This window comes from Triplophysa rosa, linkage group LG6 (genome assembly GCF_024868665.1).
Source record: "Triplophysa rosa linkage group LG6, Trosa_1v2, whole genome shotgun sequence".
In the NCBI taxonomy this organism is placed as follows: Eukaryota; Metazoa; Chordata; class Actinopteri; order Cypriniformes; family Nemacheilidae; genus Triplophysa; species Triplophysa rosa.
In genome coordinates, this window is record NC_079895.1 from 8885096 (window position 1) to 8904138 (window position 19043).

General features: G+C 38.8%; 2 protein-coding genes across 16 annotated transcripts in view; one reads left to right on the forward strand and one right to left on the reverse strand.

Moving 5' to 3' along the window:
• The window catches only part of caska (calcium/calmodulin-dependent serine protein kinase a), a 132279-nt gene that overhangs the window by 73042 nt on the left and 40194 nt on the right, over nucleotides 1–19043 (forward strand). For 14 of the 15 annotated variants that reach the window (XM_057335943.1, XM_057335942.1, XM_057335951.1 and 11 more), the window contains exons 3-5: nucleotides 13378–13483; nucleotides 14378–14455; nucleotides 14998–15070. The exons of the other annotated variant lie outside the window; for it this stretch is intronic. In XM_057335943.1, the coding sequence (XP_057191926.1) occupies nucleotides 13378–13483; nucleotides 14378–14455; nucleotides 14998–15070 (257 nt within the window). The remainder of the gene's footprint in view (nucleotides 1–13377; nucleotides 13484–14377; nucleotides 14456–14997; nucleotides 15071–19043) is intronic. 15 annotated transcript variants of the gene reach the window in all.
• On the reverse strand, nucleotides 16484–19006 carry LOC130555603 (probable G-protein coupled receptor 82). Its single transcript, XM_057335966.1, has one exon. The coding sequence runs from the start codon at nucleotides 17982–17984 to the stop codon at nucleotides 16860–16862; it is 1125 nt and encodes a 374-aa protein (XP_057191949.1). The 5' UTR covers nucleotides 17985–19006; the 3' UTR covers nucleotides 16484–16859.

Below are 19043 nucleotides of genomic sequence, written 5' to 3' on the forward strand. Positions count from 1 at the left end.
TGGTGTGTGTGTGAAAGAGATCTTCGCCCAGGGCTTTGTATTATTTCAGTCCACTGCTAAACTTCTCTCTCCTGAGTTTCACTGGTATTCACACACAGACTGTGCAAACGCTGTGCCTACCTCCCATCTGTCTTCCACCTGTGTGGGAGAGAACACACTCATACTGCTGTTTGAGAATATGATGTTAAAACACGAGACTCAGTGATATTGAGATGCTGACTTTTGTCACTGTATTACCTTTTAAGAGCCAATTCCTCCCGTAGTGATGGAATAGGGCAACCCGTTGTTATTGAACTGAAGCTTTTCTTGCAATAACTTTGAAGTTCATCATATCCTGTCAGGGCAAATATGGAAGGAAGAGCATCAAGAATCTCATCCCTTAAAGATAAACCCACTAATAGCACACTCGTAACACCATGACTGAGACACGGCTTATATTCTTCACACCTGGTTAGTACAAGGTGTAAGAGTGACGGCTTTTTCCTCAAAATCCAATTGTGAATTCTAGTCGTACCTTTAAACTTTTGGATTTAAAATCCCCTTCTGCACAAAATCTCAGTAATTTGAGATCACTTGGTAATGGTGCCTTTAGAAAAGTAACACTTGTCAGAATCAAGTGGCATATCTGACTCCCGTGTGATGCTTCAGTGGGGATTTTCTCTGGCTTAACCCTCATGAGATACAGGCCTATCTTCTTACCTCCTTTTATCACTTGCGTTGCTTGTTTATCTTTGTTTATCTGACCTGTAAAGGACTGTGAATGAAACTTCTTTAGTGGTATATATATGAATTGGTTTGGTTTGGTTTAGTTTACACGTAAGTTTCTAAATGTGTCATAAATATACTTCCACTGAAGTTGTTGGAAGCGCTGTGACATGCTACTAGATTAAACTGTAAATTACAGAAATAAAAAAGCAAACATCTTGTTTTAAGCTCATCCAAACATTGACCGTATTGACATCCGCTGGGGAAACTAAAGCATCATCTGTGACACTTTTAGGTCACCATTTCACCTGCCAGCCATCTGTGACAAATCCTCTCCAAACCTAATATAACCCATAATGTGGTTATGGCCTGTAATGGCCTTGATTTGCTCAAATCCAGTGTAAATGTGTTTTATTATAGCTGCACTTATGACTTCGATAATGCAGAGCTATAGATGTAGCATTTATTGTAAACACACAGGAAGTCGCATGAGTGCCGTGTAGCTCACCTGAGACAGATTCTCATTTATTGATTGACAGAAACAGACACAGAGGATCTGTTCAGTGTGGTTTACAGTATTTAATGGGATTTTCAGACATTCTTTTAATATAAGCAGTGCTCACATTTCTAAGGATTTAAATGCCTTCTGAAGCCTGGCATTAATCTGGAGTAGAGTTATATTCTCAGGAGTATTGTCAGAGTTTATAAATGCCTTCGAAGAGGGATTCTGACACGGTCACCTCTAAATGTGATGGTTTTCACTAGAGAAAAATGATGTATTGATTGGTTTTAGTTGCACAAAGTGTTGTTTCTGAACTGAAATCAATTATGAGTCAAGTCTTTTCTTTCAGAGTCTGTACTTATGGCAACAAAGAAATAAAAAGATTTTTGTCTGATTTAATGCATTTACACTTTTATGTTTTTAATTGCTTTGAACTTTTATTTCTTATTATGACACACACATACACCTAATATTTTATTTTTATAATGTATTTGTTTATTTATTATTTTTATTTTATTTTTCTCTATATTTCCACTATTTTTTTTGTATTGTTTTAAAAAAGGAAATCTATTTTTCATAGCACATCACGTATGCTGTGTTTCTACATGTTGCTGGGATGGCTGAAGGCTGAAAGATTATTCAAGTGTTTTTTTTTCTCCAAATACAGAGTAATGTCAGCTTGAAGCTCTTCTCTCAGTAGGAATTCTGACTTTTCTGTTTGCCCTGTCATACACCATGTGGTTATTTTCAGGGAGTGTTTTGAGGAGGCGTGAGGCCATTCAGAGGGCTGTAATTGAACTTTAGTGGGGTCCTATTGATCTGGGAGAAAATCTCTCAAAAAATTGAAGCAATCTGCTCAAACCCAAAGGGAATGTGCTCTCCTTTATTGTCTTCCCTGCAGGAGGTCCCATAGCCTCCACACGTACAAGCAAACAGCCGGACCGTAAGCACCTTAACTATTATCATCAAGACTTCACAGCTTTAGCACTCTCAACTGCGAGAGTTTATTTTGAGGTTACGTTTTTTTCCCCGTCTGTTCAGTTACCTGTTTTTTCCACGCTATTTTGAGCGAGCGGTTTGTGTATTTTTTCAAAGTGGTTCCATTTAGGATATTTACAGAGAGGAAAGCCTCCAAACAGCCTGTGGGAAATACACAATTATAATTTTAAAGACACTCCACTGTGTTTCATGTTTGCGCCGTCGCCACATTTTAAAGTCAGTGAATCTTGAAATGATTCATTTACAAAGACGCAGACGCAGAGGCTGTTAGCGTTTCTCTGCAAATGAGATCAGGACGGTTTGTTTCAAGCTCTTCCCAGACATCTGACAAAAAACATTATTTCCACATTTTCTTTTTCCAGTAGCATCTTCAGGTCCTTGCAGGTGTACTGATGCATCCTTTTAGATCTTTGAAATTAGATTCAGGCCAATGAGTCTTTTGCTTAAACCAATCATCATTTTTTGTAGCTGATTATGCTTTATTGTCTAGGTAACTTATAAAAATTGCACTTGCACACTGTAAAAATATTTTATATACTAAATAAAATATTGGCGATAAAAATATACCTATTATCATCGCTTGTGGGGATAAAAAGTCCAGTTCCTGTTCAACAAAGTCTGTCTCTCTCAGGGGCTCAGAAGGGAGAGTCTGTGCTACAGTAGGTCATGTAACACATTCAAGTGTGTCAGCGGTGGTGATGGTCACCACCCCACATGCCCTGTAATTATCACAATGCTTAGAAGACAATTAGCCGGTTCAGCAGTTGGCTTGTATTCAGTCAAACTGCGAGAGAATTGAGTCAGATAATAAACACACAAAGAAGACTGTACAGTCACTGGGTATCATCCCATCTATAATGCCTTAAAGATCAGACCAGATGTACCTGTATGCCAGCTGGCACGATTTTTAATAGGATGCTCTCATTTCAGCCGCTTTCATTGATCAAGCATCTGGTTATGAGATGTTACATTATTACAGTACATTTCCCTCACACTCATTGTCGTCTGGACTTACAGTAACTGTATTTTGTACCAATTACTTTAGTAGTGCTGACTGAGACCAGTATAACACCGTGTCTACACCTGATGCGGCGCAATGAGACAATAGAATGCATTAGAACCCATTATAATTTAAAAATTTGTCCACACCGGACGTGGCACGACAATCCCATTAGAACAAGCCATTTGTCGCTTCGCATTGCGGCAATTTGTGTATTGTAAATGCTTTGTACAGTGATCTTTGGTTTTATGAGAAAAGACACGTTGTAAAACCACTCATTTAATTAACTCATTAAATTTCTTGAAAAAGGTGTATCTGAAGAGTTTATTGAAGTGTAGTCACTGAGCAGACACTTTTATCTAAAGCATCTTTAAACGCAGTTCACTTTTGAGTAACCTGAGGTTAAGTGCTTTCCTCAAGAGCAAAGTGTTGATGTTTTATGCATCAATTATATTCTTCCATGCCACTGTTTGGTAACCAGCTGTGATGGAGAGACCGCCTCTGGTGTTGGTAGGCGGACTGTGGCACACAGACACACAAACATGTGTGTACATTAAAAGCAGTGATACTGCTGATGTGAGGGCATGCACCGCATTATGTTTCTATCTCACACACACATACTGTAAAACTATACTGTAAACTCACTTTAGACACGAACAAATATGCTCAATTGCTTGTTTTTATGCATTGTGCATGCATGATTAGTTGTCACTGTTTTTTTTACTACAAACATATAATCATCTTTAATATAAAAAATGTACATGTAAATATCAATCAATGATCAATTTATATATATATATATATTAAAATCCCTCTCTGTCTGTCTCTCTCTCAATTTTCAATTCAATTTCAAGATACTTTATTGTAGGGGTGTAACGGTTCTCGGTAAAAAAATTGAACCGTACGGTTCTCCACCAAAGGTTCGGCACATCTTAAATCTGACGACGTATTTATAATATGGTTCGTTAGAAATTATAATGCGTAAAACAGACTGACAAAGATCAGCTAATGTATGTTTGTCGATGGATACACATTTAATACCTACAACAAATCAAATAACGTAGACAAATTTCAATAGGATTGACGTATGCTGTAATATGACCTGTCAATTATGCTTTCATCACCCGGGTGTTGTGAGCGCGCGAGTGCAGGTGAGACCTGAACAGCACATGTTGCTGTTTAAACTACACTCATTCAAGCCTTGCCAATTTAAACATTTAAGTGCAAGATGATGAACAAGAAAACTCGCTTGCGCGCTGTGAGAAGATCCGAAGCGCATAAGGAAAATCTCAGACATGGCACAAATATTGAGTTGTCTTTGAAGCGCTTAAACGGACAAATTCACACACGAAGTAGGTCAACATGCCCCTCTTGTCGAGTATCTTAACAAACATAGTAGGTTATGTCTTAAGTGAACGGACGAAAAACAACGCATGTGTACAGTATCAGTGTACTGGATCGGGTTCATTCCTCTTAAAGCGACAGCTGCATATTCCTGCTGTCTGTTAAATGTCAAGGAAATCACTCACTGCTTGTGACTCAATAGCTTCTGTAACTTCAATTATGATTCATCTTTATTTAATTTGTACATATGCAATGTTATGTTTTATTTGATTACTTTAATCCATTTCTACCTTATATACAGTGTCTTATTTTATTTTCTGCTTTGCTCTGTTGTTTTACTGGTGCTGTTACTTGTAGCTTGATTATTTGTTCTTATTTTTATTTGTCAGTAGTCCCTTTTCCCTGAACATAGCACAAACCGAACCGAAACCATGACCCTAAAACTGTGACACGAACCGAACCGTTAGTAATTTGAACCGTATTGCCAAAAGCATTAAACATATATGTATGTGGGTTAGATGGATGGATGGATGGATGGATGGACGGACGGACGGACAGACAGATAGACCACCTCAGGACCTTCAGCCTGCTCACCTGATCTTTGCTGGATCATGGGAAGGGCGTGCGAATGTGTGGCAGCAGTTGCATTTGGTGTCGAGAGAGTCGAGGAGGCTCTGTGTGTGTGCGTGCGTGTGTGTGCGTGTGTGTGTGTGCGTGCGTGTGTGTGTGTGTTCATGTTTGTATATCCCGGTGGGGACCTAAACCTGAATACACACCAACACATGGGGACTCGTGTCACCGTGGGGACCAAAATTGAGGTCCCCAGGGGCAAAAANGTGTGTGTGTGTTCATGTTTGTATATCCCGGTGGGGACCTAAACCTGAATACACACCAACACATGGGGACTCGTGTCACCGTGGGGACCAAAATTGAGGTCCTCATGGGCACAAAAGCTTATAAATTGTACAGAACAATATTTTTTTTAAATCTAAAAATGCAAAAAGTGTTCTATGATCTTTAGGTTTAGGGATAGGGGATAGAATATACAGTTTGTATAGTATAAAAAACATTACGGCTATGGACTGTCCCCACGGGGATAGTCAACCAAAGCGTGTGTGTGTGTGTGTGTGTGTGTGTGTGTGTGAGGATGCTCCTCTATGGGGAACGCACTCTCCGGTTCCTGTGATCCATCAGCACCTCTGAATCACGCCGGCTGCTGAACTCTTTCTGTACGGTTGCCTTTTATAAAAGAAGTGTGAGCGTGTTAACAGTCGGTGATTCTCCACTTCTCCGTGATTTATATCTGCATTGAGGCAACTCACACAGCATGCACAGGTTTGACTTTTGTGTAGGATGTTGTCAGGGCTGTATGCTGTGTATTAATCTTATCTTTGCTTTTTGTAATGTGTTGAGATGTGGCAGTGTGGCTTTGTTTGTTTAATCCAAGGGTCTTCAAATGGAATAGCTTGATGTCTTAAGGTGGCTTGAAAATGTTATAGACCTCTGGTATAGGCTATCATATTGAAAAGGACATATAGAAACTGACATACTATGTATTTGATTACATTCTGTAATTTACAATACTGTCATTTCCTTCTTTCAGTTTAAGGGGACACAGAAATAGATTGGGGTGAAGTAGAAGTCTACTATAACCTTTTGCTTTCCTTTTATACCAATAGCACCACTTCACGTCTTGTTTCATATCTCTAAGCTGTTTATAGTCCACTCCTTGCTGACAGAAATCTATTGCTGTACCCGCACATATATTTATGTGCTCAGATACTTAACAGATCACAAGGGCAGAAATTGAGGTGAGCGGTACTGATGCAGATGTGGGATTGGGGGCGGCAGGTGGGTGTTATTTCAGGCAGCGATGATGTGCAGGTTAATGCTGTCCAGTTGTGCAGTCAGTGGGTCTTGATGAATACCCATCAGCCAACAGAATTTGATGGATCACTGTTTAGTCATGGTTCAGCATTAATTTAAACCTAAATTTAAATTAGTGTCCAAATGTATGCTTATAAACCAGATTCAATGCAATTTGCTGACTTGACAAAAAAAACAGATTGCATATCTTTGCTTATCAAGCACAGAAATACTATGTCATACGTCCAACTCGGTTTTTGACAAGTTAACCATGAGAACCCTGCATGTTTAATAGTGTAAATAAGTCAGAATGCATGAAACACCGTTGCATGCCCCCTTTAAGCGTGTAGTAATTTATTCAAAATGTGAAACATTGTGATGTTTTATTTACTGGTTACTTTTTCACTTGCGTCTGAGTTTAGATTTTGAAATGAATTTGTTTAAATTAGATTCGGTTAAATTTGATTTATTGTGTGTTCTGACTTTGTGCCTTTGAACTGACCAAATGGTTTCCACATTTAATGTCAGTCAAAGTAGTTCACGTCTCAATAAATTACACTCCCCGATTTTAGTGCCTCTGCAACTTTGTGTTTCTGCATTGTCACGTTTCAGTTCACTTGTTGTAATGGAAAGTGTTTTAACTGCAGACATTTGTATGATCAGTGTCTTAGTTTGGGTCTTCATAGTGAAGACAGTTTTGCAATTTAAAACAAAAACTACAGTGATGAGTGGGAGGCTAGTGTTTGCCATCCTGAGCAAACAGTGACATTTCATTAATCATTGTGTGTGTGCGCGTGCGTGTGTATATGTGTGAGAGTGTGTAATTCGTTTCTTTCTCTGGATCTTCGGGTTCAAGAGCTCTGTCCACCTTAAGGGCTTTTAATGTCATTTTTATTGCTGCCGGGAAGACATTGCAAAGCCATAAAAACCATCCTGGGACATAAAGCTGTTCTGACTGTACTGTATGTTCTCCAGCAAAAAGAATCCATCCGTATTTCTCTCACTTTCCATTCATCAATATTCGCTACTGTATCTGAAAGAGATTGCCATACATTTCCTTTATAGACAGAGGTCTCATGGTTCCCATTGAATCAAAGGTCTTTCAATTGTAAATTCTAAGAGATGTGAATATTTTCACTTATTCATTAGTTAAAGCTCTGTGTGGATGTTAGACTTAATTCTTCGACTTGTGTATTTCAAAGACTAATGTAACACTATGTGTTGTTGTGGATGATTTTATTCCTGCACTTCTTTCTTTCCCGGCTCTATAAATGCGTGGATTGATTGTGTTCATCTCAGTCGTGTTTATTTACAGCGTCATGTTGACTGATTGTTTCTATATTCTCCTCAGTGCCTCTGTGTCTCATACGTGCTATATTACAGCGAGAGTACCTTAAATGTTAAGGCTGTTAACATTTGTATTTTGTATATTGTGCTCTATTTTTTACCTTGTTGGAAATGGAATACGCCCTGAATAGCTGAATGAACAAAAGCACAGTCTGCTTTAAAAAAAACCTGTGCAATATACACATGGATCTGTGTCTAAAGATCAGAAGTTCACATATTTACTACATACATTTAGATTTCCTGCCTTGATTTTAAACATCACAGAGCATTGTATGTAGTACTGTGAAATGAGAGGTAAAGATTTAGAGGTATAAACTTTGCGTGTCACATGACTGCGTGTGGGCCCTTAAACCAACTGCAAGGCCAGGTGTAAATCATGATGCATTGTTCTGCCAAACTTCAGAAAAAACGCACGGGCGCAGTGGAATATAGAGTGGGCCATAGTCCAGGCGGACAGCAGAAGGTCAGCGACGTGTTTGTGTTATCTTTCAAAGGCCATAAGAGGGATTGTTCAGGTGCTGGATGCGTGCCGTCAGCTCAGCCCTTGCATCCTTCCTGCTATAACTAGCCAACGTGTTTTATCTGAAAAAAGACTGCAGCCCTCAACATAAAAGCCGTAAAATCTTGTATATGTGTGGCTGTGTTGTTGTCAATTTGGACACTTGTAGGCACTGAGACTCATGGGAATGTGCTGGAGAGGATATGTAAGAGGAATCTGGATGGAGAGGAGAGTGTCCAGACTGTGGGAATGTGGGCCAAACATCCATGCCAAGCCGTATCTGTTTCACCCTCTGATTGTTCAGCTTTTTGTCCCCTGCCAGTCCAGTTCCCACTTTCAACAGATGTGTATTATCTCTTCAAGAGTGTCTCTGGTATTTTCATAATACTGCAAAAAATGTCCTCTGTTTGCTGCTGCGTACAATATGCTGATTGCGTGGATATTATACAATCCTCTCCAAAGAACGAAGCGTTACTCAAGCAGCACTCGCACGACGAATAAAAACTGCAGTCATTTTTGGAAGCAGTTGGCTGAGCAAGAAAGTAAATTAATAAAGGTGTTTTCAGCAAAGAGAGAAGTAGGTTACTTTGTTTATAATTACTCTCTGGTGATAAGCTATTCAACAAGCCACGAGAGGCTGTTCATTATAGTGATTTTAACTTAAAAATCCACGTGTGTGTGTGCATATAAATTGCATTTAATATATATTAATGCCATTTATTATTTATATTAATAATCCATAGATGTTGTTTCATTGTAATTTTTACCACTATGGTAGACAATGGTGGCCAATAACTGTTTGGATACAGCCATTCTTCCAAATATCTTACTCTGTGTTCATCAGAGCTCATCAGAACAAAGACATTTATACAGATTTGGAAATACTTGAGGGTGAGTAAATGAAGACAGAATTTGAGCAGATTTTAGATCCACAATATTTTTAACCATAATATCATACCGTTCTTTTTTTATGTTACATAGCTCGATTTGGATTAGGATTTGGATTTTACCCGCAGTAGGATGAGGTGGGATGTGGAAAGTCACTTGGATGTTGCAGTGATACTGGAAATAAACTTAAAAATTTCATCTTCCTCCACCTCAACAGTAGATTATACATGTCTAGTGGGTCCTGGAATGAAAAAGTTTTGGAACTACTGCTGTAAAGGGAAGCTCTAGACATGCTCACAGTTTGGAATCTACTGCACAAGTGCTGACTCTTAAAAAGTCACATCTAGCCTGCCTCGCCTCTAAATGTGAACTGTTCATCATCATCCTCCCCACATGAGGCAAATAGTAGAGGTGTTGCCATAGTGATGTGCTTGTCATTAGGAAGCCTGCAGCCGTGCCAGAGGGCAGAACTGCCACAGTCGAGTTGATAAACAGTGTGGTTAGGCATCGAGTCAGACACAAACGACCAACATGAAACAGCACATGCATTTATTGTGCTTTGAGAGTTAAGCAGCACTTTCTGTAAAAATGGAAAAATGTCAACACAACAAAATACACAAAATGAATGTACCATGCATAACTATTGTAACAAATAAGTTGTTATTTTAGTTTGTTAGATTATATAACATATGTTCACTTTTTACTCATAGTCAGTTTTTACCCATTAAGCGAGTATTCATTTTGGACTGTAGATACTGTTCAAAATGAATACAAAGATTTGGTACTTTTGGTATTCAAACTTGTATAAGTGCAACAGTACACCTGTGGTTACACTGCTGGGTCGCCTGTGGAACTGACATCATCCGCTAAAAAACTTGAACGGAATTGCAAAAATAATTTGGATAAAGTGAAGAAATGGTAAGCAGAACTGATTTGCAGATGCCAGTTGTCTTTATATTTTGTGTATTTTTGTAAGTGTCGCTTATTTTAAGGGGCCACTGTTACCAAACTCATCAAACTCATCGTCTCATTAAGAGCCTTTATTGTAGGCATTTTATCACGATCCTTATATTATCCCTATAAAAAGCTCTTAACCTAAAAATCTCATCTGCATGAAATGTGGTAATTTAGTTCAAATAAAAATCCAAGCAAGGATATATTACATAAAAAAGTGCCAGTTTTATGGTTTATCTGTAACAAACAACTGAGATTGCTCATCGTACATCATACTTTTACAATTTTTTTTAATTAAATAGTTCCACGCTGAACATCAATAAAAGCCAAACTGATCACCTTACATCATCTATAGTCTTAGGCTTAATGGACCCTTGGCAGCCCGAGGCCTTGAAGGTCTGACCCCTATAGCTCACTCTGTAATCACAGGTTTCAAGCACTTGCTGTCTGTCAATAATCTCGGTTACCTTATTAGCATCTAAATAGGATCTTAAGGGACAACTTGTTTATAATACTGCCACTTTTGTTGTAATCAGTCAGGATCAAAACTGTTGGTAATTCTGCAATTAGCGGCGTATAAATATGTGCCTCTAGTGGCTCATGTAACTGCCACTGTGGCATTAGTCTATGAATGTTAGATTACCTTCTTTCACAAACAGCAGATTACTTATACAATGAGATGTATTTCTGTTGTGTCCTTATACATGAGTTCTCCATCAAGCCACATTAACTCTATTTAGCCTCTATTAAATATTGTCATTACTGGAAATATTTAGACGAATAAACCACCAGGGACTTCCAAATGAGAACAACAAATTGCTATTAGCTCCTATAAGCAGCCTTTTCCCCCAGACTGTTTGTAAATACAGCATCAGACGTCTCGTCCAGTTTGTGTGGGTGGTCTGTGTAGCCTCGCTGTTATCCGCAGTGATATAAGCAGCTGGTATGAGGTGTTTCCCCATTCTTGAAAGCTGTGGCTTGCCAACTGGGTCACATCTGCTGAAAACAAGCCAGGGAGGGGGGGATATTCTGTAGGGATGATGTGAGTGAGATTGAAAAAATAGAGGATGAGTTGGTGGAAGAGCTGAGGGTACAATATCATGCATGATGAGAAGACATGGCAATGTCCGTGCAGTATGTTCTTATACAGATTCTCGAAGTCATAGGGTTAGCACGCATCTGACACGCTAAGCTGTGCTGCTCGTGTGGGCAACAAATTTGAGTATTCTTTTTTAAAAATAATTACATTCTATAAAAATACATAAGAGGGGTTAAGGCAGAGTTCATCTATATTAGAATAATTATAAAATTCCTCAGGCTTGCATCATGACAAAGTATAGGTAAATTTCATTTTTGATATGTGTAGCTCCACAGCCCCTCCAAGTGTTTGGTAGAAGTATTTACTGGTAAATGCTGTACTTCTAAGTTTAGTGAATCACTCACTGAAACTTAACATTAAGCCCGTTTATTTACATTCTTATGGTTGAATATTTTTTCTGACCATAATTTGTTTTATTCTTTATTTTTTAGCCCACATTTTCAATAGACATGTTGACCATAATGCAGGTCTGGAGAAGAAACACTTCAGGGAAGTTCAGAAGAAGTGAAAGTGTGACAGATCGGAAAAGCCCATGTCATGCTAGAGCTAATCTTATTCCCAAACCAAACTAACTTATTCATGCATTAAATAGCCTAAAAATATATGTTGTATTTAATGAACCTTCATCACGGAGGAATTGAACACCGGAAGTGCTCGTCGAAGCAGTGTATCGATTTTTCCGGTTACGTTTATTACAATAGGCTGCAATCGCCTATTTGACTAAATGCCTCTTATAATGAGTGTCCGCAAAATGATTTCAAAATCCAGACATTTTCAGAGACAGGAGAAGAGATATTCTGATGATTACTGTGAACAGATTTTTACAAACTCAACCGAATTTGAAGTTTTCATCCAGCAAAGCCGATCTGTGAAAGCAATGGCTGATAAACATACGTGATTGTTTCATCACAAGGTGTCAGTCAGTGCTCCAAATTAGTGATCAGTGTGCTGCAGTGTGATGAATAAGATTAGAAAATATTTTGTAGCACCTGTTGTGTGTGTGATTTTTCATGAACAGTCATTTTACTGCATGTAATTCACAAATACACAAAAGCTTAAAGAGAACATTGGTTGTAATATTTCTGTACCCATGCTTTACATTTTTAACAAAAAGTTGCCTGTCAGTAAACAGTAATTAGTGGACCCCTTGCAGTTCCACGACCCCCCGGTTGAAGACCCATGCTGTATTATGTATGCCAGGCCAGTGGATGGCGATGTTGCAATGTTAAGAAACATAATGTGCCTGTGCAGTTTTAAGCCAAAAGTGCCTATAATACCCTTGTTCGACGTATATATGTGTTTAAAGTCTGGCGAATGTACAGTAAATAATGTGACTCCGCTGGTCTTGGTGTCTTGGTCTCCACTTTTTGCTCGTGAAACGTTACGTCGACTAGCACCAGTACACAGTACTGGAGGCCGGCACATTGTTATGCATATACTCGCACGACAACACGTAATGGAGTCATCATTTTCAGAAAGTTGCACGGAGACGATAACAGCGCCGTTTTCAAAAACGTGCACTTTGAGACCCCTTTTCGTATTCGTTTGCGTTTCCAACGAACGGCTAAAGCGCATAAAAAAGTTTTCTATTTTAAGCTGAAATCAGCCTCGTGTAAATGGCCTCCTAGTCTCTATACTTTCGCATACTGTATTTTAATACGCTTATATACCCAATGAAGCTATTCTCATTAACATAAAGTTTCTTTTGTCAGTCAGGAAATAAAATAATGACTAAACATAACCCATTATACTTGTTAACCAACTTGATAACCTTCCTCTGAAATTGCAATAATCCTGATTTATAACTGAGGCATTGTCTTACAAACTCACCATAAACCAATGACAAAGATTTTGGATACATTAATGTCTCTTGGTATTATTACTGAAGATTGACGATGTGTAAAATATATATGGTGGGCATTATTGTATTGAGCTCGACATGATTTATAAAATTAGGGTATAAGTCTACATTGATTCCCTTGAGAAATGTTCTGCTAAAATGGAGCATTTAACAACTCATTTTTATAAATATATTGTGTGGATTTGCTGGTACTATAGTCATTTGCTGAAAAACACTGGTCACGTTTTGACAGTCAGTCACGTGTGAATGGAATCGATTGTGTTTCTCTGTGGGTTTCTGGGTAAAACTGAAAATGCTCTCTTTCTTTACGTAGATCTGAAGAGGGAAGCGAGCATCTGCCACATGCTGAAACATCCACACATAGTGGAGCTCGTGGAGACATACAGCTCTGATGGAATGCTCTACATGGTCTTTGAGTTGTAAGTCCTATAAGTACAGATCTGAGCACATGTGTTTTATAATTCTCTTTATTCCAAATTTACATAGACAACAGGCCTTTTGTGCATTACGTCTGTGCTTCTTTTAAATGGCTGGTCTGTGAACTCACATTTCTGAGGACTTGAGCCATCAAAATGCAGTACTTCAGTTTAGATGCTTCCTCTTCATACCAGTAAGACCCCAGTGCTTCAAAGTAAAACTGAAAGTTCATCAGATGTGTGTGGTTTTTACTGTAAAAATGACAAGGCAATGCATGACTATTCGATTCTCATACCTGAGGAGCCTGGGGTTTGTTGCCCTCTCAGCAGTTTTGTGGAATTTGCAGAAAACTGTTTAATTCAGGAATGCTAAATGCTCATGCTGTTATCTAGAGCTTTTCTTAAAGAACTTTCCTGCAGTGTAAGTTCTTATCTGGAGAAGTGCAGCTGGCTCTCCAGGGATTTTCTGTAAAGGCCTTAGAGAAAAGCAGAGTCTTCAAGAGTTGTGCGGCCCTCTTCCGTACGCTCTTAAGCCGGGTGCACACTGTACAATTTTGACCACCATTCGACAGTAATTCGGAGAATCCTAAATGATTCCTGTGATCCAAAATCTAGCCTTTGAGGACTAGTATGACATGTTTGCTGTCAGTCGATTATTGACTGCTGCAATTAAAATGATCCTTAGATACAGTAAAATTCTGCCAGTGTCAGAAGTTTTAAATTGCAGCCCTGCAGTGTGGCTTCTCTTTTAAGGTGAACTATGGCGCAAAACGATCTTTCTTGCATGTGTCAGTTTTTCTGTAATGACATTAAAGACATCTGAGAACTCACAGTGTGAATGTAGATCATGTATGTGCAGTATGTCACTTCCTGATGGGTTTTCCGACTGTCTTTCAGTATGGATGGAGCAGACCTCTGCTTTGAGATTGTGAAGAGAGCAGATGCTGGGTTTGTTTACAGTGAAGCAGTAGCCAGGTAAACTCATGCATACACCGAGATCATACTACAGTAATAATAATGATCTTCATTTTAGTAAAAACAATTGGTCTAGTAAAAATCTTAACTGGTCTAACATAAATGCTCACTCACTGACTAAGTTCAGTTTACCTTTTGCATTCTCTGATACACATTTTGTTTGTCAGACCTGAATGCTTCAAAATACATCTAGACTGAAAAAGAACATTTGTTTTAGTGTTTGTAACCCATTGAATGTACGGGACATAAAATGCATACTACAATGCATTTAATGGAAGGATAATAGAAATCAGTGATTCAGTGTTGTCAGTCTGTAATGCTGTTTGGTATTCTGCTGTGATGTCAGCATGGCAGAGTGAGTGATGGCCAATTTATTCAGTCTCTTCACAAGTACCTTTATTGCCAGTGTTGTGTTCCTGAATGACTCCTCCCTTCTAATCAAAGTGTGTCTAGAGAAAGAAATTGAGTAACTTGGAACTTCCTATCAATTCAAGGCCAATAAAAATCAAGTCAAGTTCTCTCTCTCTCTGCTTTTTCTGTAGCCACTATATGAGACAGATCCTGGAGGCGTTACGGTACTGCCATGACAACAACATCATTCACAGAGATGTGAAGGTAAGCGCGATGCGTCAGCGCTTCAAATCACTATGAAGACTTTTTTACAGTGCGTGCTCTTGGGCTGTTTAAACAAAGAAAATATTGAATTACAATAGACTCAACAAGATATCCAAGTGACTGTCCTCATGGATCGATATTAACCAACCTGCGATGATTCCTGACTTTATCTTGTTCATGCATAAAAAATAAACATCATTTCATTGTCTCCTGTTTCACTAACTTTATAACTTGAAAATTGAACCTAAACTGGCAACTGTGAAATTGTTGAGATCATCTCAACCGTAAACTCGATTACTGGAATATGAGAATGTTTCTGGATAGCTCTCAGATCAGTTCTTCTCTCTGCCCTAAAAGGAAAAAAATGTGTTTGTGGTGAGTGAGTATACTTCTGTATATAAACCCCTACTGAAACTATATATGGTTGAAAAAAATAATAGTTTTCAGTGGCAACCAGAGGTCGCGTCAACAGAAAATATTCCGTCATTGACAGATTTTTTATACCAGTGACAGAGGAATCTAAAGGCCGTCAGTCATTTTGACAGATTACAATGAGGGCAGTTTGTAATTCCCGTTTTTGTCGAGTTGGTAACATCCAATCATTTCCTTTCATCAGAACGTGATCGCAAGCGACCAGAGGTACCCCTGCCCAGAACGCAATCGCGAAGGGATGCATGTTTCCCATTCATTACTCATAAACGCTCGACCATTCAGGAAAACCCAAGCGGGATCAGCAGTGACTCGCGGTGCGGGCGTGTATAAACAAGGCATTAGACTATGAGGGACCACCACAGTCTAATTTGTTTCACCATAGTTTCAAAACGAACTGAAAATCTATTTACACTTATTATAATAACACAGCGATCTCTAACGTTGTTTCTGGCGTTGTTTCTGGATCTGATTCTGCAAAGCGCATACATCTGTCACTCAATCAGACCCCCGCGTCGTGTGCTCTCTTACACACACAGGCGCACACAAACCAGTGGACCAATAGCGTCATTTTGGATAAACCTTAGCTTTCAGTGAGTGGAAAAATGTCTCTCTGCGTCTCCTCCGTTCTTGACCAAACAGCAGCTTAAAATTACTTGTAAGTGAATGAATAATTACAAAACAGCGTTTACATGCACCTGTCATTGTTACTGACTGGACATATGAATATAAACATTTGTCTGTAATTATGATTTTATGTCTGACAACAGAAACATGAAATATCATATGTAAACGACATCGACTTTATTGGGTATTCAGTTGTATTAAAATTTGGTATGCAGTTAAGTTGCAAACACGCATGATATGAGCTGCAAAGTCTGTGGTCAACAACCTAAGAGATAAGAGGTATGAGATCTAATGCAAGAGCCCGAATGAAAACCATTTCCTAAAATAAAAAAGATGACGTTTATCGTGTGAAAGTGTTGCTTGCACATTCTGCCTTCATCCCACTTTCAAGTAGACAGAATGTAATGGTGGTATAGTACTGTACATAAACAGTCCTGTGTAGGAAGTTTCAATGTATATTTAATAATTAACTTTTTGCAAAGTACAGTAGACACAAAAAACATTGCTTGGTGGTCATTTTTTGGCATTTAAACAGCACTTTTTAAACAGCTGTATTGTGCAGATTTGGATTGTGCTGCCCATCATTGAGCATCAGTACAAAACATCTTGTTGTGTACAGATGTTAGGATAACATGACAATTCGATATTTAGTACAATGGTATGTATTTACAGAGTATGAGGTCGAAGTGAAGAGGTGTTTATCAAAGCAGTTAGAATTACAACCAGTTAATATCTACAGGTCCACAGTTGCTTGAGAGGCTTGTCCTCCGTAGGATTTGGATGAGTGCCTCTCATGTGCGCTGGGGCGTACTCTCAACAGTCTATTCGTGTGTTTACGAAACGTTCTGTCCAGCAGGAAGTACATGATAGGGTCCGTGCTACATCGCAGAGTTGCTAAACAGAGAAGAACATTCTTTACCTCCACCTGCACGGACAGGGGATGACAAGTGTCTCTTGGGAGTGATTTAGACAACAGTTGTTCGTTGACCATTTTAACAAAGATCGCTTTATATATGTGATGAGGCAAAAGACAAACCACCAGCACCAGCTTGATGATGACGATATTCCGAAACACTTTGGCGTAAACTCTCTGTCTGTCGGAGATGGTGGCGCTTTTCTTTGACCTCCAGATGTGCCTGATCACCGCCAAGTAGGAACTCAACACCAAAAGGAAAAAGACGAAGAAGAGAGAAATGGCCACGAAGGCAAAGATGTGAGATCCAGCTCCGCCCACCTCCACCTCTAGGCTGTAACACACTTGATTTCTGTCTTCCTCCACGTTCACAGTCTCCCTGATTGAGTACAGCACCACAAAGGGTATGACACCAAGTCCGACAATAATCCACGTGACCAGACACAACGCGTAGGCCAATCTCGTTTGCTGTTTTCTATTGAGAAAGGCACCGGGTAGGACTTTGAGCCACCTACTTGGGCGGTTGGCATGTGAATGCTGAATCAGCGAGGCAAAGCGACTCAAGGCCACCCAGCTTAGTATCATCACACCGATGCAGATGTTGATGTGGAGCACTGGAGTTAGACCACTTATCGCAATTTGGCACATGGTGTTGTTTTTAGGCCACTTGCTTCCAAATGCATAGTATGCTGCTAGAAATGGCATGGTGAGGCAGAGAATCAGGTTGGAGATTCCTAGGTTTATCAGGTATATGTGGGTGGACGTTTTGGTGGAGATGTTTTTCATGAACACCCAGAGAGAGATAGCATTGCCAGGGAGGCCAGTGAGAAACATCAGGGTGTAGATAACGGGCAGGACTACACTTGTAGTTGACATTTGGCACAGGTAAGAGGTGTTGAACGCAACCTGCGAGCTGTTTGCCATTGGGGTCTCGGAACAAGACATGGATCACCAAAAGCTGAGTGAAGAAAAAAGATTTGTTGTATTCTTATGTGAAGTTTATTTAGGGATGCATTGTGTAAGTTACAGTAATTGTACTGTACATGGTTTGGGGTTTCTGCGTGCTAGTGTTTACAGTGACTGTGGTTAGTTCGCTATGCATGTTACACCCAATTGCAGAAGAGGACAACTTAAGTCACATTCTCAGAGTAGAATCACACTAAAATGTTCACACTAAGTGAACACCCGTATCTGTTAAGTTTTGTATCTATTTTGATCTTAATAAAGCCAGTAGCAGTCCAGCCAACCTCGTCCTCTTCCTTCCTATCTATTGAACTCGTTACAAAGTACTTGTTTGTTATATGCCTAGTCTTTTTTATATTGACATACCTGATAAAGTTGGCAGATAATTGTTAAATATATACTATTGTTGCTGTCCTTTTAAAACCTCGGATGTCCAAATTCAGGAAATGGCAAAAAAAAAACACCGTACTTTTTAAATGATTAAATACTGTGTTGTGAAAGTTGACAAGCACTTTTTAATACTTTATATTGGATATATAGATATTTGCAAAATTCAGTAACAAACATAAAGGGTGACTAATAATGATTTATTGGTCAAAAAATGGAGATATGAGGTTTCAGAAGAACCGCAGCGATATGGACCAATAAATAAACATGGACTAAAAAATAGCTTCTTTTGGAAGATGAGTCGACATTTGCTCATCTTTTGCTATCATTAATATGCCACTGTTAAATTCATATTTGCTATTTGAAGAATTGCAGTAGTTTGTGGTCGGTTGCTAGTGTACACATACCATCTGTGGTTATCAGTTTGTGCACATAAGATGTAACATACTTTAATTTGTAAATTTAGTTTACTGTCATTAGATGGTGTTAAATCAGTTAAATATAAAGCAACTGTTTAGATTTTTTAAGCAAACAAGTGTTTTAAATGTTAAATATTTATGCAGTAATATTACAGTAATGTATGCTTAATTTTTAGCAATATTACACACTTACCCCTCTTATTGTATATGCCGTCACCAAAGTCCAAAGTGATTC